The sequence below is a fragment of the Oncorhynchus nerka genome, linkage group LG2 (assembly GCF_034236695.1).
Source record: "Oncorhynchus nerka isolate Pitt River linkage group LG2, Oner_Uvic_2.0, whole genome shotgun sequence".
In the NCBI taxonomy this organism is placed as follows: Eukaryota; Metazoa; Chordata; class Actinopteri; order Salmoniformes; family Salmonidae; genus Oncorhynchus; species Oncorhynchus nerka.
The window spans coordinates 44,744,165-44,769,391 of record NC_088397.1 but is presented as its reverse complement, the minus strand read 5'-3'; the positions used below and the strand labels follow the sequence as shown (position 1 = coordinate 44,769,391).

The 25,227-nt window shown below is 41.4% G+C and overlaps 1 protein-coding gene across 1 annotated transcript; it reads left to right on the top strand.

Moving 5' to 3' along the window:
- Positions 1–979: 979 nt before the first annotated feature.
- On the top strand, positions 980–20,919 carry LOC115135790 (plakophilin-1-like). Its single transcript, XM_029670875.2, has 13 exons — positions 980–1,252; positions 8,572–8,669; positions 9,830–10,314; positions 10,420–10,561; positions 10,670–10,877; positions 15,129–15,288; positions 15,718–15,835; positions 16,109–16,288; positions 16,478–16,648; positions 16,840–16,993; positions 17,427–17,613; positions 18,845–18,929; positions 19,724–20,919. Exons 1-13 carry the CDS (start codon positions 1,060–1,062, stop codon positions 19,796–19,798), a joined length of 2,256 nt encoding a protein of 751 aa, XP_029526735.2. The 5' UTR covers positions 980–1,059; the 3' UTR covers positions 19,799–20,919.
- Positions 20,920–25,227: the final 4,308 nt, after the last annotated feature.

The window sequence follows — 25,227 nt, the reverse complement described above, 5'->3', positions numbered from 1 at the left end:
AATGAATGCTTGGTGCAGATTGCCAGGTATAGTTTGGCCACCACCCATAGCAATAACTGCCCTAGGGCGCCAAGCTGTGCCCATGGGTGTGGTGCTGCTTTGTTTTGTCTACACCAGAGCATTTGGCCAGGGAAGAGGAGTTGCCTGGCCTAACAGCATACAATCTGACAATTGAAATGGGTATTTTCCCAGGGTATTCTCACGGGCTTTGTTCTTCAAAATAGGTTATGTTTGATCAACTGTCATAAAGAGATAAGAATCATTAGACAAATAGGTTCACCATATTCAAGATGACATTTGGGAGTGTTTTTTATATTTATTTTTACAAAAGACTCCGTGAAGGCTTATATCCAATGTGATTCATTTCAATTTAATTCCTCCAGAGTCTGACCTTTGCTCTCACACGTTCCTCATGTAAAATCAGATTGTCGATCACACCTAGCTTTGCCTATCTCACTTTGTTAGAAATGTGTCACCGTCTTGAGCGATATTGAATAAGGCGGTACAGAACGATCTATTCATGAACATCTTGAGGGTCAAAAGGGGTGAAGAGTAGTCAGTGCAGAAAGGTGTGAAGAGCATAATTATTAATTCCACCAGTTGCCTGACTATTTGATTGCTGAACTCTCGACCTTGCTCTGGGTCTGGTCTTGGGTGGAGATCACATCATGGATGTTGGCTACCTTAAACAGTCGTATGATGAATGCAGTGATCACCAGTGAATTCAGTTTATTTATCGAATGTTATTATTGAGCATATTGTTATTATTAACATATTCTTGCCTGGGAGGGGGTCCCTGGGCAAGAAAAGGTTGAAGACCCCTATTCTACAGAATCTTCAGTCAGCAGCCGCACAGGAAGACATAATTACTAGTAAAATGAACCCTTACTTTCATTCACACCCACACGCACAACCGTGTTATTGCTTTGTAATGGGCGTGGTTCATTGTTTAGGGCAGGGCAAGGTGCATTGTATATTCGATTGCACGTACAAACGCCACCTGTACAGACCTAGGAACGGACTGTCGCATTTGTTAATTACAGCTGGAAACGGAACTTCATGATGACAATGGACCCGTTGAAATCGGCCATGTCCATCGGGAATGTGGATGAGACATCCCTTGCTTTGCCATCCGATAAAAAACTTCGGTCCAAACAGCAGCGAGTCTTGGATCAGGTGCAAACCATCAAGAGGGGCAAGTCGAAGTACAGTAAACATGGATCTGTGTCGTCGCCAACGACATCCCCAACGAGTAAGCAGAGGCCTAATTATTATTATAGAAACATAGATAGCCTAATAAGTTATTTGTATGCTATTTGAATTGACCTAAAGTCAAATCTGGTTATGGTTTCATTATTATTATATATTTTTTTACATATGATGTGCATTGTTGTGAATGATTTAGCGTATTCATTGTCAAATATGAAAACCGCACAAATACAATTTCAGCAACTCCACTTTTGTAGTCTGTTAAGTAAACAAAGTGCAACATTTGTCATTTTAATATCAAAATAACCATATATTTAGGCCAACTGATATATATTTCGAATCATTTACTATTGAACCGATACAAACATCGACTTATTGATGGCTTTCTTTTCCTCATTGTGCTCCTCCTGCTTAACTTCAAAAAGTTATGAAACCTGTACAGCGCGATTAAAGCGTCACATTTGTTAGAGTTGCTCTTTGAGATGTATTAATTGATATTAGAACCCCTCCTATCCACAAATACTGAATCAGATTTTAGAAATGTGATATTACTGTTGACCTTTTGTAGCCATATATAATACAACTATTGTGTATTTGTAAGTAGCACTGAAGCAGTCTTATATTTCATAGCCAACCTGCCTAAAGTGGAAGAAATTGTCAGGAAACACCTGAAATCAACCTGTACACCTCTCAAATGTTGTTGACCTACTACACGAATCACCTCAACAAATGTCTTTAAAGGGTTAAAAACCGGTTAGTTATCAAGTAAAAAGAATTGCCAACACACCCAAGGAGTTACCATATATAGCAAATATTTTGAGAACATGGCTTGTTTCCTCTGAATATGACCTTAAACTAACATAGGCTTTTACATTACACTACGATTTATGTAATATCACCTTGATATGAAACTGTTACCCAGTGGATTTAAGCCTTACATTTGTATGAGATAGTCTTTGGGATGTGTTAATTGCTATTAGAATGGATGCCCAAAAATTGGGGCATGGAACCCTGATTCTTTTTAACATAATAATCCATTATAATCGCCAATACTGAATCAGATTTTGGAAAGGGGATATTACTGTTGAATTTTTGTTGCCATTTATAATAAAACATATTGTGGATTTGTGAGTAATGGACCAGCCTTCAACAATATGCCATTATATTAAATAAGCAATGTGACCTAAGTGGCAGAAATCTATCTATAAACCACTTTTGTTGAACTACTACATGAATCACCTTAACAAATGTCTTTAAAGGGTTAAAGACATCATGTTATCAAGCTTTTAAAAATCCCAACACCCCCTGGGAGTTGCATTATTTAGCTAATTGATTGAGAACAAGGATAATTTCAAAATGACTTTAAACCGGAGATGGTCGTTCTAACATAGGCTTTTACATAACCCTAGCCATGTCAAGAAAAGCTAGCCACAGTTTTTGTTCACTTAAAATATTATTCTTGTTGGTTACCTAACTAAAGGAAAACAACAGGCAACATATACTGACCAAAAATATAAATGCAACATGTAAAGTGTTGGTCCCATGTTTCATGAGCTAAAATAAAAGATTCCAGAAATGTTCCATATGCACAATCTTATTTTGTTTCAAAGTGTGTGCACCAATTTGTTTACATCCCTGTTAGTGAGCATTTCTCCTTTGCCAAGATAATCTATCCACCTGACTGGTGGGATATCAAGAAGCTGATTAAACAGCATAATAATTACACAGGTGCAACTTGTGCGGAGGACAATAAAATGTGCCGTTTTGTCGCAAAACACAATGCCACAGATGTCTCGCGTTTTGAGGGAGCGTGCAATTGGCATGCTGACTGCACAACTGTCCACCAGAACAATTGCCAGAGAATTTAATGTTTATGTCTCTACCATAAGCCGCCTCCAATGTCGTTTTTGAGAATTTGGCAGTACGTCCAACTGACCTCACAACAGCAGACCATGTGTAACCACGCCAGCCCAAGACCTCCACATCCGGCTTCTTCACCTGTGGGATCATGTGAGACCAGCCACCCGGACAGCTGATGAAACTGTGGGTTTGGACAACCGAAGAATATTTGCACAAACTGTCATAAACTGTCTCAGGGAAGCTCATCTGCGTGCTCGTCATCTTCAACAGGGTCTTGACCTGTCTGCAGTTCAGCGTCGTACCCAACTTCAGTGGACAAATGTTCACCTTCAATGGCCACTGGCATGCTGGAGAAGGGAAATCTTCACGGATTAATCACGGTTTCAACTGTACCGTGTAGATGGTGTGTATGGTGTCGTGGTTTGTTGATGTCAACGTTGTGAACAGAGTGCCCTATGGTTCCGGTGGGGTTATGGTATGGGCAGGAATAAGCTACGGACTTTGAACACAAATGCATTTTATCTATGGCAATTTGAATCCGCAGATATACCGTGACGAGATCCTGAGGCCCATTGCCATGCCATCACCTCATGTTTCAGCATGATAATGCACAGCCCCATGTTGAAGGGATCTGTACACAATTCCTGGAAGCTGAAAATGTCCCCAGTTCTTCCATACTCATAGACGTGTCACCCATTGAGCATGTTTGGGATGCTCTGGATTGACGTGTATGACAGCATGTTCCAGGTCCCACCAATATCCAGCAACTTTGCACAGCCATTGCAGAGGACTGGGACAACATTCCACAGGCCACAATCAACAGCTTGATCAACTGTACGTGAAGGAGATGTGCGGCACTACATGAGGCAAATTGTGGTCACACCAGATACTGACTGCTTTTCTGGTCAATGCCCATACCTTTTTTTAAAGGTATCTGTGATCAACAGATGCATATCTGTATTCCCAGTCATGTAAAATTAATATATTAGGGTCTATTGAATTCATTTCAACTGACTGATGTCCTTATATGAACTGTGACTCTTTGACATTGTTGCATGTTGCATTTTATATTTTTGTTCAGTGTATAATATTAAATCTAGCTAGCTACCCAGCTAACAAAATGACGTCCTTGGGGAAATTGGTAGGGGACAAACAGGGAATGTTGTGAGGTGCTGGTTATTATTATGCTGGGGTGGAAACTTCAGGGACAGCAGGCTCATACTTACTGTATAGGCAGCACACTTTACCAAAACAGGCACAATCAAGTTACTTTGCTTTCATTGTCAAAACTCCTGAAAGATGCTTGGCTGTTGGAGTCCACAATGCACTTCTTTTGATACATAGAAAGAAGCAAGTATCAAACCTTCCAGTTCTGGAACATTGTTCTTGAATTTTAAAGACTTGTGATGATTTTTCTCTGTGTGCACAGAACTAGAGATTTTGGTATTTCTATTGAAATATTAGAAGCCTTGGCACCAAGGTTCTTTGCACTGGACAGAGCAAACTACGCAAGGTGGATTCCTATCCACATTCAAGACATGAAAGCTCTACTGGCTAACATCAGAGAAGCATTCTCAGACTTCTGGGTCCTGCCAAAAACACGAAACAAATTCTCATTCATGCAACTTGACCAAGCCCATGAGAAAAATCATTAGCTGGTAAAAGGAACATGGGGGAGCCATTGGACTAACAGAGAACCTCACTGCCTTCTGGAGATGGATAGTAGCGGGACCTGAGCAGGCCAGACTACTGGTTGGTTTTGAATTCCAGATTTTGAATGTAGATTTCCCCCTTCAACACAATCTTCAACACAAGCAAAGTTCATCGCACAAAAACCAAGAAACCACCATCTCAAGCAACTCAATATTAGGAAGGTGTTCTTAATGTGTTGTACACTCAGTGTATAGCTCAAGGAAGTCATTGTGGATAGGAACACATCCATCCATCAGAGCATTAAGAGGAATATTGTACCACTGCTTAAAAATGCTAAGGCAAAGCCAGTCACAAAATAGAAAAAGCAAATATCAGCATTAAAAAGTGATTGCACACTTTTCAGCCAACTTTACATTGCCAGCAAGTTCCAAAATGGAAACCTGGATGAGTTTTTCTCTCATGAGAATAACCCATGTACTCCAATCCTTTTTAAATACCATATTGCTTAACCTGGCAACCCCAAAATCTGCTAGGCATGATCACTATATCATATATATATGATATGTGCCCCTCTTCTTTTGATGCCAAAATCATTGACAGAGCTGTCATTGTCCATTCCTTACCTACCCACCAAGTTTACACATTTGGAGAATATGGCAGTAGTGTCTTCCTGCCTTGGGTAGAGCACCAGTTGAAAAACTGCAATAGAATTTATATTGTGTGGGACACTCAACAAGAGATAATCTAGGAGAATGTGTCCAAATGAAAGTTGGGAGACAATCATGCTTCCATGTAAATTATCTGATTTTCTTAGAAATCCTAATGATGACACAGACTGTGTGCCAATTAATTTGAAGGTAGAAAAGAGATCTACAATAGGTCACAAAGCAAGCAAGTATAGTGTAGAAAATCATTGAACCATCGAAACTTAGACTTGCTTTCAATGAGAATGACAGATCTATAAGTCACATTTCTATGTGAATTTGGTTGGGGCTCCCTAAAAGTTACATATTGCAGCTTTAATTCAAGTGAGCGTGCATTACCACTTTTGTTTGGTTAGCAGTGTTTCGGTAGCGCACACACACATGATGGAGTTTGCAAAACAAATGCCCACCTGGATTGATGCAAATAATCATGATTCTGCCACGTAGGCTTCTTTGTAGTAGATAGAAAGCCTTTCCGTTTACCCGAAGACGGTTATCATTAGCATCGCTAATGGCTATACGCACCGCACACACACAGACATGTGCCATTGCCTCTTCAGAAAGTTGCAGGGAATATGAATCACTGATGCATTCTGTTCATGTTTTACGATAAACTTGGCAAATTAATACATATTATAATAAATGAAATACATTTTGTTGGATACCAAAGATACCTTTGATAGATGAACCGAAAGGAACAAAATCCAGGTACCAAACCGTTTTTTCACGTTGTAGTGTCGGAAAAGTACAGACGTTTCGGTGTACGGTGCAACACTAGGGGCTGCGAAAGTGAAGCCCCTCTGTTGTCGGAAATGTCAATGCCAGGATGCTGGATTATCATGCACTGCATTATGCCATTGTGCTGGCACATCTGAACCAGCGCCCTAAATCTTTGATTTTCTAAACTAATTAGAATACATTTGATGTATTATTACTCAACTTAATTTCATGAAAATGTTGTTACCATCTACAGCAGAGCCCAATTTGAATTCTACCTCTTCAATATATTTGCAATGAGCACCCTATTGCACACCATGGAAGGCCATGTCCACACCCATAGAATGATGTCCACACCACTCAGGCCTGTTCTACATTTTCAAAAGGAAATTGAGAATTGACCACAGCTAATGTTTCCATCACTAACTGTCTACGTAGCCTACATTGTAAATCTTACTCAACTGTATTTATTATAATAAGTAGCCTACATTGGAAAATGTACTCACCAGAGCTCTCACAATAAAACAATTTCAAGAAAGCAAGTTCAAGACAAATATGTACAAACATAAGTAAAATAATTTCTTATTTGTTGTAAGTACTATAGCCGAACACTTTTTATATTACATTTGAGTCATTTAGTAGACACTCTTATCCAGAGCACTGTTTTGCTCAATTCCGAATTTAATTGAGAATGACTCATAAATTCCAATTCAGTTATTGAATGTGAATTTAATTTGAATTGAAGTAGTAAACAGCACACATAGTTGCAAATATAATATGAATGAAAGGAAATATAATTTAATTCAGTGAATTTATAGTCACATTAAAAGTGCAGCCAGAATTACAGCAAAGGAGCTGCATTTGCATTTATTTTAAGCTGTTTTCTAGTGACATTTATTTGGATACATCCATAACAATGAGCTAAGGACACTGTTGTTCAGAGGAGCTAGCCAACAACACAGCTAACACAAGCACTTCATTTCGTTTTACCTGTTTTCAATTGACATTTCTTTGTATATATCCATAAAAATGATGCCAGCTGATTCATGGTTTCAATTAGCTAAGACACGTTGCCTGGCTGTTTTGTCCGGACTCCCGACACATTCCTTACAATGGGACAGCTGGAGATCGAATTTGAATATTGAAACGATGTTGAAAATGTTGGCGAGACAGACAGCAAGGTTTATACAAATCTCCGCTGTTGAAAACTAAATGTTAGTCTCAAAGAAATGTGAGATAATGTCTAGATGCTTTTTATAGTGGAGATCCAAGTTTTTAAAGTGCCTGGCTGGGCTGACGAGACAGCGGATTGCACAGTCAGATGGAACATAAATAGGCATTTTAATGTAATAGATTTATCCGGTGGTAATTTGTGGAATAGACAACGGCTGGAATGCACTTTTAACCAATCAGCATTCAGGATTAGACCCACCCGTTATATAAATAAATATACATACTGTAATGTACGTAACGTCAAACATGTCGTTATATACATATAAAATATTGTTGAAACAACTGATTTTCAGAAACTCTTAAAATGAATAATCAAGGAAAACAAAACCAGAATGAGAATGTTCTATGTTATAAAAAAAAAATCTATATGGGGAAAATACTACCTCTCCCAGAATGCATTAGTTTAACCCTCAAGTTGACCCTGAGGCCTTCAAAAGAAGCCCAAGAAATTAAATGGTTGGTGGAAACCTAATTGGGTATTCTAAGCACTTAAAATAGTTTATGAACATTGTTTCCAGAGAAAAGTGAAATATTATTTGGTAGCTGGAAGTGTGACTTGTCAGATTCAATGAAACTCTCTCATGTTTTATGACTGAGTGGAATTGATTTGAATTGCACTGAATTAAATTATACTTCATGTCATTCAAGTTATACCTCCTGTGGGGTGCGGCCAAATTAAATTTGAATTTCAACTCATGAGTTGAATGGGAGTCAGTTCCAAAGTTCTGAATTAAGCCTAACCCCGATCCAGAGCAACTTACAATACATATTTCACTAGAATGCATAAGTTCCCTGTTTATTATCTGAAAGCATAAGACACTGTGGATGGCATGACAATGACGTTAACAGTACAATACCAATCATTTGTTTTTGTCAAAACAGCAAATAGGTATAATGCTTGGTTGGCAGGCTCAGATGAAACATGTTCAAAAATGCATTTTGTCCCACCTAAACAAAACACATTTGATGTTTGACAGTTGGAAAAACATGGCCAAACATAGTTACTGCATCTCTCATCACAGTGCATCTCGTAATGTGATTAAAGATTTCAAACGTATTAGTCATTACAGCTTGGAGACTTGCTTCCTCAAGCCCTCAATTTAATTTAGTCTCTTTTCTCGCACTCAATATTTTACAGTGATAACTAATATTAACATATTTTAAGCCATTTACAATCTCTTGTTTTTCTCCGTAGGTCCTGTGTACATCAACATATTCACTGACTCCTTTAAGTCACCTACCAGTCTTAATGGAGGTGCCTTCTTTAATGGTACAAATGGCCTCTCAAAAACGGTATGAAGCTTTTCATATTTCGCATCACATTCCCTTTTGTTTTAAATACAAAGATAGAAAACACTGTCCCATATTTTTAACTGTGCTTGGTTCATCAGTTTGTATTTAGCAGTATATCATTTAAGGACAAATTATGGTTCAGTGGTGATCAACAACAACAAAAATCCCCTAAAATCCCTTTTACAGCTTTAGGCGCAGTGGATATTAATGAAAGCAGTGCCATGGTCATCATGGGGTAGTAAATCTGAGACTATTCTCGGAACCCAGAACCATATCTCACATGGCCAGCTACTCAATGTATGGGAACAGTCTGTCATGAGAGTCTGAGTCAGGTGTAACCAGGTGCTGGAGATGACTGACTAACCACAGGACTGGGTGTGAATGTGAGATACTGCCCAGTCATTATTGCTCCAGAAATCTGGGGAGTCTTGTTCAGCTTTCTCTCCAGCACAAGTGAGAAAAGTGAGGCATCCTCCCATAATGGCACCTGACTCATTGTTGAAACTGACATCTTTCTCTCAATCATGTGCTTTCACTTATCCACCTCACAAAGGTGAGGCATGATGAGTACTCCAAACGGAAATCTGGTCCATGCCAAGTTTCCACCTCAACCGAGCTCTGGAGGTCTTCATTCTTGTTCATGAACAAAGAGAGAAAGAAATCCATATTCACACTCAACATATTATGTAGATTATCGTCACACATTACCCTTACTATTACTTAATACGGTTACTAATTACTATTGTATGTAAACCATTGCTAACACATTATTTACAAATGATGTCTCACACAACTCACAGTCGGTGAGAAAAACAAGCATTCACAAAATGTTCTGTTTGTATGTAGTGTGTCTTGGCCTGTCCTGTCCAGTCATGATGATGCCTGTCACAACTGTTTATGTAACATAAATCTTATTCTGGAGAGGTGCCCACTACAAATCGTATATGAATAGTTCTGATTTCCCACTGCCCTCTGCCAATTAGACAAGTCTAGAATAGTTATCAATAAAAATAGATTGATTCAATGCAGTACACAGTATTTATCTTCATCAAAGTGGGTCTACGCCTTTGTGTGTATTATGATTTTGGAATGAAGTTGAAAGTGTTGCAATATTCCTGCTTTGTGTCTGCTCGCATTTACTCAATTCCTTCGTCCTGCAGCTCAGCTATGAGAAAAGCACCAAGCGAAGGGTCGTGGCCTCCAAGGAATCTACGGTCCAGAGGAACATGAGCAGCTCCAGCCAGTGGGAGAGACGATTCCCTCTCAGCCCCACCATAGGCAAGCACAACAGCAGCCGCAGTGTGCCTGACCTGGCCCCCTTCCGCACCACTACTAGTACCACCACCACCATGCAGCAGCAGCTACTGCAGTCCTCGGCCCCCGCCCGGCAGCTCCAGCCCAACAGGTCCAGCTTCTTCCTGACTGAGAGGAACAGCAGTCAGGTCATCTCCAATGGCAACAGCTCCTCTCAGGTCGCTGTCAAAGGCAACGAGGTGCAGAAAAGGAACAGCCAGTTGATTGGCACGCGTCAGACGAAAAGTAGTGGCCAGATTACCAGCAGCCAAGGTCGTATTGAGAGGGCACCCTCAAACCTCTCTGTGGCTGAGTCCAAGATATCAGAGATCAAGATCAAGGGTGAAGCGGGGTGAGTGGAATGAGTGAGTGTGTAAATGCTGCTTTGGGCTTTGATGAGTTGCATTTGAAATGTTTGTGAACAGGTGTTGATACATGTATGTGCTTTTCCCAACAGGATTAATGGTAATGGTCAGATAGCTGATATAACCATGAAGGAGGCGGTGGAGTACCTGTCCAGTGGAGATGAGAACTACCAGCTCTGTGGAGCCTCCTTCATCCAACACGCTACCTACTCAGAGGACAAGGCCAAGCAGGAGGTGAGGACACGCATCTGGGTCTCTTGGACCAGGATTAAACAACTCTGTCCTGTCCTGAAGGACACTGTCCCGAATTAGCATGTCTTAACAGTATTACATGTCTCTCAGGTGCTGCGGCTCAAAGGGATCCCCCCTTTGGTGAACCTGCTTAGATGTCCTAGTCCCCAGGTCCAACAGACTGCCTCCGCCGCCCTGCGGAACTTGGCCTTTAAAGATGCGGGCAACAAGGAGGAGGTCCAGCGCTGTGGGGGCATCACTGAGGCACTGGCCCTGCTCCGAGACACAGACTCTACCGAGACACAGAAACAACTCACAGGTAGAGAACACTTTTCTATTTCTGTACACAACACTTCTCCGTCTAGTGACATCACAGAATGCTGACGCTTTGCAGACATGTGCCCCAGTGTGAATGCAAGCGGGTATGAAAGCGAAACATGCTTGTGTTGCTTTCTGATACCAAAACATGCATATTTACATTAAATATATTTGTGCCGTAGAGCACAGGAAATCACTCACTCTCACTAAACACGCTCCCCTTAAACCTGATCAGATCCTGCTGTCAGTCACACCGGAGTTCTCTTGTGCTGCATTGTGCCAGGGGAACTTGATATAGGTGAGACATCTCACAATAGTCTGTGTGTAAGGGATCTCGTCCTCCTCTTCTAAGGAGGAGAAGCGAGAAGGATCGGAGGACCAAAACGCAGAGTGGTAAGTGTCCATAATGTTTATTTTAAAACATAAACTGACCACTACGAAATACAAAACAATAAACGTGAAATGAACGAAACAGTCCCATGTGGCGACAAACACTGACACTGAAGACAAAACCCACAACTCAAAACTGAAACACAGGCTACCTAAATATGATTCTCAATCAGGGACAACAATTGACAGCTGCCTCTGATTGAGAACCATAGTAGGCCGAACTCAAAAACCAACATAGAAAAACAAACATAGACTGCCCACCCAACTCACGCCCTGACCATACTAAAACAAAGATAAAATAACAGAACTGTGGTCAGAATGTGACACTGTGTTCTGGAGGCTAGACCAGCCTGCTCTCACTATTGTTCCGTCTTTCAGAGGCTGTATTCAATCAACCGGCTCTTGTGTAATCAAATATTTAGCCTGGTTCTTGACTAGCAACAGTACTACAGTATCTGTGATATATATGAATCAAATCAAATTGTATTAGTCACATGCGCCGAATACAACAGGTGTAGACCTTACAGTGAAATGCTTACGTACGAGCCCCAAACCAACAATGCAGTTTCAAAAAATATGGATAAGAATAAGAAATAAAAGTAACAAGTAATTAAGAGCAACAGTAAAATAACAATAGCGAGACTATATACAGGGGTACAGAGTTAATGTGCGGGGGCACCGGTTAGTTGATGAAGTATGGACATATAGGTGGAGTAATTAAAGTGACTATGCATAGATGATAACAACAGAGAGTAGCAGAGGTGTAAACGAGGGAGAGGAGGTCAGAGACCTGGCCTTGTGGTGCCAGGACAACAATCTCGCCCTCAACGTGATCAAGACAAAGGAGATGATTGTGGACTACAGGAAAAAAGAGGACCCAGCACGCCCTCATTCTCATCGATAGGGCTGCAGTGGAGCAGGTTGAGAGCTTCAAGTTCCTTGGTGTCCACATCACCAACAAACTAACATGGTCCAAGCACACCAAGGCAGTCGTGAAGAGGGCACAACAAAAACCTATTTCCCCATCAGGAGACTGAAAAGATTTGGCATGGGTCCTCAGATCCTCAAAAGGTTCTACAGCTGCACCATCGAGAGCATCCTGACTGGTTGCATCACTGCCTGGTATGGCAACTGCTCAGCCTCTGACCGCAAGGGATTACAGAGGGTAATGCAAATGGCCCAGTACATCACTGGGGCCAAGCGTCCTGCCATCCAGGACCTCTATACCAGGCGGTGTCAGAGGAAGGCCAGGTCTCCTCCCTGTCTCGTCATTGTCGGTGATCAGGCCTACCACTGTTGTGTCATCGGCATGTAATGATTGTGTTGAACGCTGAGCTGTAGTCAATTGATAGCATTCTCACACAGGTGTTCCTGTTGTCCAGGTGGGAAAGGGCAGTGTGGAGTGCAATAGAGATTGAATCATCTGTGGATCTGTTGGGGTGGTATGCAAATTGGAGTGGGTCTAGGGTTTCTGGGATAATGATGTTGATGTGAGCCATGACCAGCCTTTCAAAGCACTTCATGGCTACAGACGTGAGTGCTACAGGTCGGTAGTCATTTAGGCAGGTTACCTTAGTGTTCTTGGGCACAGGCACTATGGTGGTCTGCTTAAAACATGTTGGTATTACAGACTCGGACAGGGAGAGGTTGAAAATGTCAGTGAAGACACTTGCCAGTTGGTCAGCACATGCTCGCAGTACACGTCCTGGTAATCCGTCTGGCCCTGCGGCCTTGTGACTGTTGATATGTTTAAAAGTCTTACTCACATCGGCTGCGGGGGAGCGTGATCACACAGTCTCCCAAAACAGATGGTGCTCCCATGCATTTTTCAGTGTTATTTGCCTCAAAGCGAACATATAAGTAGTTTAGCTCGTCTGGTAGGCTCGTGTCACTGGGCACCTCGCAGCTGTGCTTCCCTTTGTAGTCTGTAATGGTTTGCAAGCCCTGCCACATCCAACGAATGTCAGAGCCGGTGTAGTACAATTAGATCTCAGTTCTTTATTGACGCTTTGCCTGTTTGATCGTTCGTCGGAGGGAATAGCAGGATTTCATATAAGCTCCCACTCCTTGAAAGCAGCAGCTCTAGCCTTTAGCTCAATGCGGATGCTGCCAGTAATCCATGGCTTCTAGTTTGTGTATGTACGTACGGTCACGGTGGGGACGACATCATCGATGCACATATTGATGAAGCCAATGACTGATGTGGTGTAGTCTGCAATGCCATCGGAGGAATCCCGTGGACATATTCCAGTCTTTGCTAGCAAAACAGTACTGGAGCCGAGCATCTGCTTCATCTGACCACTTTTTTATTGATCTAGTCACGGGTGCTTCCTTCTTTAATTTTTGCTTGTAATGAGGATAGAATTATGGTCAGATTTGCCAAATGGAGGGTGAGCGAGAGCATTGTATGCGTCTCTGTGTGTGGAGTAGAGGTGGTCCAGAATTTATTTTCCTCTTGGTTGCACATTTGACATGCTGATAGAAATTTGGTAAAAATTAATTTCAGTTTCCCTGCATTAAAGTCCCCTGCTATTAGGAGCGCCGCCTCTGGGTGACTCTTGTTTGCTTGTGGCGGAATACAGCTCATTCGATGCTGTCTTACCACCACAGTCAGAGGCTGGAACTATGTAAACAGCTATGAAAAATACAGATGAAAACTCTCTAGGTAGATAGTGTGGTCTACAGCTTATCATGAGATACTCTACCTCAGGCAAGCAAATACCTTGATACCTCCTTAGTTATTGTGCACCAGCTGTTATTTACAAAAATACATAGTCCGCCGCCCCTTGTCTTACCAGACGTTCTATCCTGCCGATACAGTGTATAACCAGCCAGCTGTATGTTGATAGTGTCGTCGTTCAGCCACAACTCTGTGAAGCATAAGATATTACCGTTTTTAATGTCCCATTGCTAGTTTAATCTTCCGCGTAGGTCATTGATTTTATTCTCCAAAGATTGCACGTTTTCTGGCAGAATGGAAGGAAGTGGGGGTTTATTCGATCGCCTACGAATTCTCGGCCCCTTTTTCTCCGCCTTCACGCAAATCACGGGGATCTGGGCCTGTTCCTGAGAAAGCAGTATATCCTTCGCATCGGGCTCGTCAAACACGTAAAAGGAAAAAAAGGATTCTGCTAATCCGTGGTGAGTAATCTCAGTCCTGATGTCTAGAAGTTATTTTCGGTTATAAGAGACATTAGTGACAATGACAGAGCTGTACTGTAGTTAAGTGAAAATTAAACACCTCGTATTTCGTGTCAACCCTGGTCGTGGAGACTCGAAGTGTCACGTTCGTTGGTTGAATTAAATCAAGGTGCAGCGTGGTAGGCGAACATCTTACTTTATTTAAAATTAACACCGAAAAACAGCAAAATGCAAAATGAACGTAAAGTTCTGCAGGCTACACAGCACCTATTCAAGATCCCACAAACTAAGGTGGGAAAAAGGCTGCCTAAGTATTATTGCCAATCAGAGACAACGATAGACAGCTGCCTCTGATTGGGAACCATACCAGGCCAAACAAAGAAATATGAAAACTAGATTGCCCACCCTAGTCACACTCTAACCTAACCAAAATAGAGAATTAAAAGGATCTCTAAGGTCAGGGCGTGACACGAAAGGTGCGCAGGCTTTTGTTCTCTTTCCTAGTTATGCTTTGGGAAGTACACGCCGTGCCCGTGTCATAACAGTTTGATCAATGTGCACTGTGTTGGCTATCTAGTATTGCTTGTGTTGAATTTATTGTTTGTGTTGAGCTTGCTAAGATCGATGGTAATAATGCCACATGAGTAGCAGGTACCAGCTATTTGAACAACTGCTGCTTCTACTACCACTGAACTACTGCAACTTTGTCCTTTCTCTTCAGGTCTCCTTTGGAACCTGTCATCTGCAGACAGTCTGAAGCCAGAGCTGGTGCGTAGTGCTCTGCCTGTCCTGACTGAGACTGTGGTAGTACCATACACTGGAGATGAGACAAACAACAACCAAGACCCAGAGGTCTTCTACCATGCTACGGCATGTCTACGGTGAGACGCATCAATCAATGCTGTAGATCAGGAGGGCACATTGCACAGATTGATACTGGCAGTTATCCAGGAAGTTAGAGAGACAGACTTATGAACTGGCAATGGGAGGGGCTAATGATGATAGATCCCAGGTACCATCTATGCTTGTTTTGGCATTGAGCGAAGCGCTTAATTAGATTTGTTCCAGTAGCACTGCACTGGCTGAACCTGTAGCTTACTCTCAATACTACTCCTAGCCTCTTCAATTGTGTCTGTGCCAATCTCAGTATTGGGTGAATAGCATAATACAAATTCTTACTGTCACTAATGGATGAATGTACTGTTTTGTTCTAGTCTGTATTGTTATCCACTGTCAGACTATACAATGCTGGCCTGACCTGCCTTTACCTGATGTATGACAAGACCAGTTTAACTTCATTTTCCCAACAGAAACCTGAGCTGTGCGACTCAAGGCAACAGGCAGGCCATGCGTAACTGTCGAGGCCTCGTCGACTCTCTGGTCAGTTATGTCCAGCGTTGTGTGGCTGCAGAGAGGCCAGATGACAAGGTGAGCATGCAACATTGAATTACTTAAAATAAAGTTTAAACAGGTAATGTTGAATTCATGGAATATAATTATTCAGCAATAATAGAAAGTCTAGCTCTAACTACATGTGAACGTTTCATGGAATACATTTTCTCCAATGGTTACATGTTTGTGCTACCTACTTTCTAACTTGGAGTTGGATGGATCATACTATGAACATGTGTGTGCTCAAATGGAGATACAGTACATGCTAAGCTAACCAACCCTTTAATACTTTGCCTCTGTCTGTGTCAGTCTGTGGAAAATTGTGTGTGTGTCTTGCACAACCTGAGCTTCCAACTGGAGAGTGAAGCCCCGGCCCTCTTCAGCAGGATCAATGCCCTGGCCAGGACCCCCAGCAGGGCCAACGCCCCCAGTGAGACCGGCCCCATTGGGTGCTTCAGCCCACAGAGCAGCAAGGTTCAGGACCAGGAGGTGAGACAGGCATATGGGTCAAATCAAATCCAGGGAGAGCAGAGAGAGACGGATACACAATAACAACATATAGTATTGAATGATCTATACATTTTTTTTTATCATTACACACAGCAATTACATGTACATCAACTTCCATCGTATATTTTCCATCGCCTAAAAAAATATTCTTCTTTTTTACTCTTGTAGAGTCACTTTGACTACCCTGTGATGGAGGAGCAGAACCCTAAAGGAGCAGGCTGGCTCTTCCACTCCAAGACCATGCAGAGTTACCTGTCTCTGCTGGGGTCCAGCCAGAGAGAAGAGACCCTGGAGGCCTGCTCTGGAGCCCTGCAGAACCTCACTGCTTACCATGGCATTGTATGAACAACACTCATCATTTGGATTATTTCATTATATGTTCACACAAAAAGTCATTTAAATGCAACAAATGTATAGAGAAAAACATGCACCACATGTGTGTAGAAAAAAACAACATTCACGTCATGGTCCCACTTAACTTAATATGCTTCATAGACCCTTTTATAATGTCTTCATCTCTGTGTCCACAGGTATCTAGTGTGATAAGCCAGAGTATCGTGCAGAAGCTGAACGGCCTGCCTCACATCTCTCCCTTGCTGCAATCCTCCAACCCCAGCCTCCAGAAAACTGCTGTGTCTCTGGTAGGGAACCTGGCCAAGAACCAACGCCTTCAGAGCACCATGGGTGAGCATGGACACCAATCATAGCCCTGTTCTTTGTAGAACAGATGGAACCTAGAATGTTTGGTCGGAGGCAACCTTGTTTCAATGATTGTGTAGTTTGCATTGAGCGCAAACATCTCGCAGGGCCAGTTTAGCTAAGCAAATTTTCTCCTGGTATTTTAAGGCTGCCCTCCCCCACCTCTCTGATTCTAAGCGGTTGGGTACTTGGGTTAAATGCGGAAGACACATTTCGGTTGGACACATTCAGTTGTGCAACTGACTAGGTATACCCTTTCCCTTCACTTTCCCCTTCCCTTCAGAGAGGATTAAACATTTTATTTACACCTGACCTTTGGTTGTTTTAGCTTTTAACATTTTGTGGTTGAATTAGCAACACTTCATAGAGTGCGTTTGCTGGAAGTGAATGACCTAATGGGATGTGTTTTTGTCTGAAGCCCGACAGACCCTACCAGAGCTAGTTGGCATCCTCAGCTCATGGACCAAGGAAGAGACAGAGTGTGATGACACCCTGGCCATGGCGTGCCAAACCAGCCACAGTCTGCTGATGAAGGAGCCCGAGCTGGGGAAACCCCTGCTGACCAACAAGCTGGTCAACTCAGTTAACGACCTGAGCAAGAACAGGTAAGGCCTGGTCAATATTCTGTATTGCAAAAAAATGTCACGTTAGCCGTAGTTAGTCCTGCGGCTAAGGAGTTGGACCCGTGGCGGAAAAATGGCCCGTTCGATCTGGCAAATGGATGGAGGGCTGCTGGATTCACATCCTCAAGGATACAGAGACTATGAGGACCATGGCAGCATCTCTGATCCAGTGCCACTATGGCTATGCTTGTATCTCATGGTTCAGTGGCATGACATCAAATCTGAAAGACAAACTTCAAACAGCCCAAAATAATCTGATGAGAATTATACTCAAGCCCTAGGATGCACATTGGTCATAATATTCAGGGAACTGAACTGGCTTCCAGTTGATCTCTGGGTGGTGAAAATCAAACTGAATGGTTTTTAAGGTTATACATGGCCTTGCCCCCAGTTACCTGTCTGGTTATTTTAATTACATTTGAGACTCATAGCCATTTATTTTTTTATTTTTTTTGTGCCAGTTTTGCCATTATCAGGCCGGTGCGCTATAGAAGCATAGCTGAAAAAAGCTTCCTTAACACTGGTCAGGTGCACAGGAATGGAATGGTGTACCAATCCATATAAAATCCATCCCTACGATAGGGAGTTTTAAGGTAATCCTTAAGACATGTTTTATGGGGAAAACGCTTTAAAACTGCACATACTTGGTCATCTATTTGATTGCTTGTCCTGTTTCCTCCCTGCTGATGAGATGTATTTGAAATGTATTTTGTTTTCGTGTTATAATATATTTGTTTTTTCATGTATTTTCAACAGGACAACAATGGAAATACGTGTTTGAACAATGATTTGAATGGCATTGTACTGTATCCACATGTGTGGTTTTATTGGGTTTAAAATTGTCCAAAAAAAATCAATAATAATCCCCTCCCATTCCCCTACCTTTGGGCCCTTGGGCAAGGCCCTTAACCCTACAACATGTTCTCCATCCAGGTGCACTGCACTCACTGCAGCGTGACCCTGTGCTCGTCTCAACTGTGTATGTGCTGCCTGGGGCAGAATACATTTCCGTGGTTCACTGTAACTATTGGACAATACATTAGAGCAGTTTGCAATATACAATACTATATAAAGAACAATTGGGGAAAAAATCAAACAGTTGTGGGCAGCCACATTGGAGTCATTCTAAAGAACCCAGATAACAGAGCTTTGAGTTTGAGTATAATAGAAAGAATGCCCCAGTCTTACATGGATTGTTTTTTTCTCTTGATAGGGATTTCCCAAAGGCCAGCAAAGCTGCAGGTGTGCTCCTCTACAGCCTCTGGTCAGAGAAAGACGTACAGAGTTTCCTAAAAAAGGTACGGATTTTGGGCTGATATTTCAAACAAATTCTGTTTTTGCAAGACGCAATGTGATATCCCTGTTGCAGATATTGACCTCTTTTGTCAGATATGTGTTTTATCTACCAGTTTACTCCTCAATACCAAATTAAATCGAAGACAACATGTGATTGGGTGGGTTTTACAATGGGGGCAATAGAAAGGACAATCTAAATAGGCAGGCTCAGTCAGGTCAAATATGGTAATCTGTGTGATGACTCATCACCCCTTCCCTGAAGGTAGTTGCTATTATTTCTGCTGGATCCTTTTTTATGTTGTGAAAACACAGTATCTGTCTGTACTCGACTGGGTGGGGTGTGTCGAGGGTGTGTCGAGGTTATTTCCTCAGTTCTGTGAACCTAATCCACGCCCCAGTCAGGTAATTATCCAAAACAGTGGAGGATGGATGGAGAGATTATGTTCTGTTTGGTGGTATTCTGTACACCTGAAAAAGATTAGATGCATGGGAACCATAGGGGTGCTGAAATGGTACAGCCAAGGAATCTAGAGAAACAGGTTCGACAGTGCTAGGCTCTGCAGACCTAGGACAACTTATCCCTTGTCTTTTCATCCTTAATTTATAATGACTATAGTTGGGTCTTGATCTCTTCCATCAGTTGCTTGACATTTCAGCTTCACTTGGGCAACACTTGGTGAGAAACCTGCTGTGAGCTAGTAACTGTAACTATGCCATAACTTATTATTTTGTCAAGGGGGGAAAAGTCAGTATCAAGGGGGAAATCTAATGTATATTTTAATAATTTGTCCTACAGCAAGGGATGAATAAGGGTTCCTTTGTGAACGACATCACCAGTGCGGCTCACCGGTCTGTGCAGGTCATTGAGTAACAAGACAACTGGCATGGATCTCTTGGCACAACCTCCGGATGTACTAATGGACTTGTGGGCCTATAAACCTACTACGGTACATATCAGATTGGGTCCAGTTAATCTGATTACAACATTTTTACGTTCGATTTTAAAACAATTTATAGCTAATCAGAATGCCTATCCATTATGTTTAGTTGTGTCATTCATCTTACGTCAGTACCAAGGTTTGATCTTGCACTTATATTTCTGTTATTTTCTAGGCTCTTTTGTGTTTACTAGAAATCATGTGTTTCTGTTTTCCACTGTAAACATGAAGATTTTGTATTGATAATGTGTGGTTACTGGGATTGCTTGAATAGGGCCCCTTTGCCTGCATGGCAATTATTGTTGATTGTGTATTTATCTAGCCAGGATAGTCCACTCAGTAACAATTGCCACTGTTTGTCAGGTAGTCCTGAGGGTATACTACAAAGCAGGATCAAGGAGTTAGCCAGCTAACTTGCCTGAATATATATATATATATATATATATATATATATATATATATATGAGAGAGAGAGACAGATTTGAAATGGGCATGGTCAAATTGATTAATCGAATGAAACAAAAGTTTAGCTTTTTAATGAACCAGATAATCAATAGTTATTTCTGGTTGCTTATCAAGGTTAGCTGGCTAACTAATTGATCCACCATGCCACTCTGGGTTCCACAGAATCTAAAAAAATATATATAGAAAAACGTACACATCACAAAATGGACATATTGTGATGTCACCGATGTTTAACCTTGTGTAGCTACTGTGCTCCTCCATATGGTACATTCATACTTTAAGCATGTTTGCTACATTGATGTTTTTGTCCATCACTGCATGGTTTAGATTTTTTTTGTCACTTGACATTTTAGTCACTAGCTAGGTTACCATCCAATTGGCGTCAGATTTTCATGCAAATATTCAAAAATCTGCATAAAAACAATATGCACATTTTCCAACCAGAAATGTGTTTCCCTCAAATTGACTTGTTGCAGATAAAAGGCTGTGCGTGATGACGTAGTGCACATACAAATATTGTTTTGCTTTAAATTCCCATGTACCTAATAAAATACAAGTTAAATGGTTTTCCATTGCATTTTGAAATCTACATATGGTTTTCTCACAATTCTTCTTTTGTTATATAGGGAGTTTGTCCACTCTGGTATTGGAACGTGCTCTCTAGCCACGTATAGGCTACACAATGAGATTATTATAGGCAAAAGAGCAAAATTATTTTTATTTGCCAAACTGCAGCCAAGCATCGATGATCACGTCACCAGAGTAAGACCCTCGATAATTATTGGAAAGGAGCATCAAGCTTATCACCTTGCACTTTCACCACCCTGTGAAGTTCAATGTATTTCATCTGTAGCCTAATAAACTGCGTGCTTTCTCGACGAGTCGTAATGGAAGGACCACACGCCATGTAATCACGTGACTCCCAAGTTTACTTCGATATGATGGTTATTATATCAATATTTGCGCCGACATTTCTCGCATAATTAATTTTACAGACACAACTTTTGGAACGTTTACAGAAAAATGTTCTGTTTCCATCAGGCATGTCATGACATTTTTTATCCAACATGTACTTTACTCTCATAAAAAGGTTGGAAGGAAACCTGGTTACTGCTGTGTATTTAAATTCAAATTCAGATGAGGTATTGTAAGGGTGATGCGGCAGGTTAGCCTAGTGGTTAGAGCATTGGACAAGTAACCGGAAGGTTGCAAGTTCAAATCCCCGAGCTGACAAGGTACAAATCTGTCATTCTGCCCCTGAACAGGCAGTTAACCCACGGTTCCTAGGCCGTCATTGAAAATAAGAATTTGTTCTTAACTGACTTGCCTAGTTAAATAAAGGTAAAAAATAAATAAAAAGTGTAATGTATCACCAACGATATTTGCTGTTCTGTACTCAATGGATAAAGTATATTTTCAAAACATGTGTTCATGAGAACTCTTTATGCTTGTTAGCTTAGTGTTTTTTTTCTCCCAAGTTCACTTAGATGATACATACCAGTACTCGTGTGAGTACATGCTGTACTTAACAGAACCATAACAACCATTGGCAGAGGTAGTAGATCAGCAATTGGGGAATGCAACTATGTGAAGCCTGAAGACAAATGTGTTTGAAACATGAGAATAGAAATTCCAGAGATGGAAAGTACATTAGGGGGCAACGGAGCTGACACCAGGTGAAAATTATTTTATGACTGATTATTTTATGAGGTAGTGTCGTGAGCAATGCACACATGTTGTGATGAGAAACCTTGGCAGGGATCTGAAGACTTGTCTTACCTTCGCAAGCTAATGCTTAGGCTTAAACTCAGTGTGTTAACATTGGCCCGGGATTCAATATAAGGTGTGGCGTGAAAGCTCTGTTTGCAATGTGCCTTTTAAATGCAATGTTCCTGACATTGTGTTCACGGTAAACGCTGCAGATGCCGGCTCAAAATGGAAAAATAGCAATAAATGTCAAGCACTCTACAACACGCGTTGGATTGAATCCCGGCCATAGTCTCAAAGGCTCGAGACACAGACGACCCGCGATACCCACTCGGTCAAACAAGGACGGTTCTGCTCCACTTGAATAACAGCTGGTGATGCAGCAGGAGCAGACACATACTGTCCTTGGTCTACGCTCATGCCCTCACTTTGTTTTGTTTCACTCAAGCTGCCTGTCTTGTCTGGTCTGCTGTGGTTGGTCTGGGCATAGGGTGCAATTTGTTTTGTAGGCAGATTACCAGGTTGTCTTTCACCAACTATTCACGCTACTTAACTGATTTACGGTTTCGGAATTAGCAGGCGGTATTCAGGTCCTGCTTTAAATTATGTTCTGCTTATAAAGGCTTCATAAAGCCTTCATAATACCTCCGTTAGCACTACATTAACATGTTACAAAGCATCTACAACCGTATGTCATGTTTTATGAAGGGTGTATACATGTCAAATGTAGAATGTCACTATGTTAATTATAATGTAAACGTGCTTTATAAAGGATGGCATGTTGTGCTTGAAGGAGGGCACACACTCTAAAGTGAAGTCATGTCAGTCGCATTACACCTACAGTAATCTCATTCACAGAAACCTCCGCCCAAATGCGTGGAAGATATGGTGGACCAATGCATTTAAGTTGGCCTTTAGTTAGGGTTAGGTTTAAAATGTAATTTTAAGAAGATCAATTGTGGAAATGGGCAGGGTTTAGCCATAACCGTGACTTTGTGGCTGTGTTGACGAGTGACGATTGAGGGAGAATATTTTTGCTAGCAAAGGATGACAAATACTTTACTCAATAAGGTCACCTCCATAGAATTCTATGGTCACTCCCACAAAGGTCAACTTTGAAGGGTTGGTATCCCAGGCTTATGGGTGCTGTGTGCAATAACCTGGGGACGATGATACACCATGAAACACTTACCTTGATGAAAGCCCCCAACATCAGGAAATAGAAAGTGTCTTTCTTCTGGCTTTCTACATGTTCCTCAGTAAACAAACACACACTCAACAATATAACGAGCCGCACCGTGCAGTGATGGGCCCAGTCAGGTCTTTGACACATTCACCCACTCCCCTGCTGAAAGATCAGCCACAAAATGTTGGCACCATTGTAACAGTTTGCAATCAAGCCCTGGTGTCCAGCATGGGAACACAAGAGGAATACCCGGTGTGATAGTCTCAGGTTGGATTCATCTTGGCTCTCACTCACTCACACACACACACACACACACACACACACACACACACACACACACACACACACACACACACACACACACACACACACACACACACACACACACACACACACACACACACACACACACACACACACATAAATCAGCAGAATGTTAATCACCTATTTATTGGCACTTTAAGTAGTGTCCTGTTATACTTTGTTGGAAGTGAGACACCTTCTGTCATTCAAACACATCCATTACAAGCATTTCGCTACATCCGCGATAACATCTGCTAAACACCTGTATGTGACAAGTAAAATTGCGTTTGATTAAGACTCTATATCGCATAATGCTGTACTTCATTTAAAGTCAGACACCTTTGGCCATTCATAACACATATGGAATTATCATTAACAGCTAAAACAAATGAACATTTAAAGACATGTTAAAAACATAGATCACTTTTTAAATATATATATTTTTAACAATACAAATACATTAAGTTTAAAAGGTCCAGCAATGCAGTTACATTGAACATTTCACAGGGCTGTGAATAGTCTAGAATGCCTCTCTGCCTGCTGGAGGTACTGCATGTTGGTAATGTCACACAGTTATGCCACATTTATGAACCCTTTTATAGAGCCTGACATACAGTTATAGATGATTTGAGACACCTTTATGTAGTGTTCATGAAGGCTTTATGAAGCCTTTTATAAACTGCACATAATTTAAAGCGAGACCGGTATTTGTATGGTAACAATAAACAATTGTGTGGTTCCTTTGAATTTATAGATTTGTGGACACGTTTTGTTAAAATAAACTATAGGGAATGTATATGGTTTGGCAGTGGGTAATGTTGAACCTTTAGCGTGAGATACACTACTGTTCAAAAGTTTGGGGTCACTTAGAAATGTCCTTGTTTTTGAAAGAACAACAGTGAAGAGGCGACTCTGGGATGCTGGCCTTCTAGTTGCAAAGAAAAATACATATCTCAGACTGGCCAAAAAAAAGAAAAGATTAAGATGGGCAAAAAACACAGACACTGGACAGAGAAACTCTGCCTAGAAGGCCAGCATCCCGGAGTCGCCTCTTCACTGTTGACGTTGAGACTGGTGTTTTGCCGGTACTCTTTAATGAAGCTGCCAGTTGAGGACTTGTGAGGTGTCTGTTTCTCAAACTAGACATTCTAATGTACTTGTCCTCTTGCTCAGTTGTGCACCGGGGCCTCCCACTCCTCTTTAAATTCTGGTTAGAGCCAGTTTGCGCTGTTCCGTGAAGGGAGTAGGATACAGCGTTGTACGAGATCTTCAGTTTCTTGGCAATTTCTCGCATGAAATAGTCTTCATTTCTCAGAACAAGAATAGACTGACGGGTTTCCGAAGAAAGTTCTTTGTTTCTGGCCATTCAACTAGTCTAAAGAAGACCATTTTTATTGCTTCTTTAATCATAACAACAGTTGTCAGCTGTGCTAACATAATTGCAAACGGGTTTTCTACTGATCAATTAGCCTTTTAAAATGATCAACTTGGATTAGCTAACACAAGGTGAAATTGGAACACAGGAGTGATGGTTGCTGATAATGGGCCTCTGTACGCCTATGTAGATATTCCATTCAAAATCATCCATTTCCAGCTACAATAGTCATTTACAACATTAACAATGTCTGCACTGTATTTTTGATCAATTTGATGTTATTTTATTGGACAAAATTTTTTATTTTCTTTCAGAAACAAGGACAT

What these genes read in the sequence shown, in the direction of transcription:
- LOC115135790 (XM_029670875.2), top strand. Translation starts at nt 1,060, where the DNA reads ATGATGACAATGGACCCGTTGAAATCGGCCATGTCCATCGGGAATGTG. An exon ending in GCCAACGACATCCCCAACGA is followed by an intron (nt 1,253 to 8,571) that starts GTAAGCAGAGGC and finishes TTTTCTCCGTAG; the next exon opens with GTCCTGTGTACATCAACATA. An exon ending in GACACAGAAACAACTCACAG is followed by an intron (nt 10,878 to 15,128) that starts GTAGAGAACACT and finishes CTTTCTCTTCAG; the next exon opens with GTCTCCTTTGGAACCTGTCA.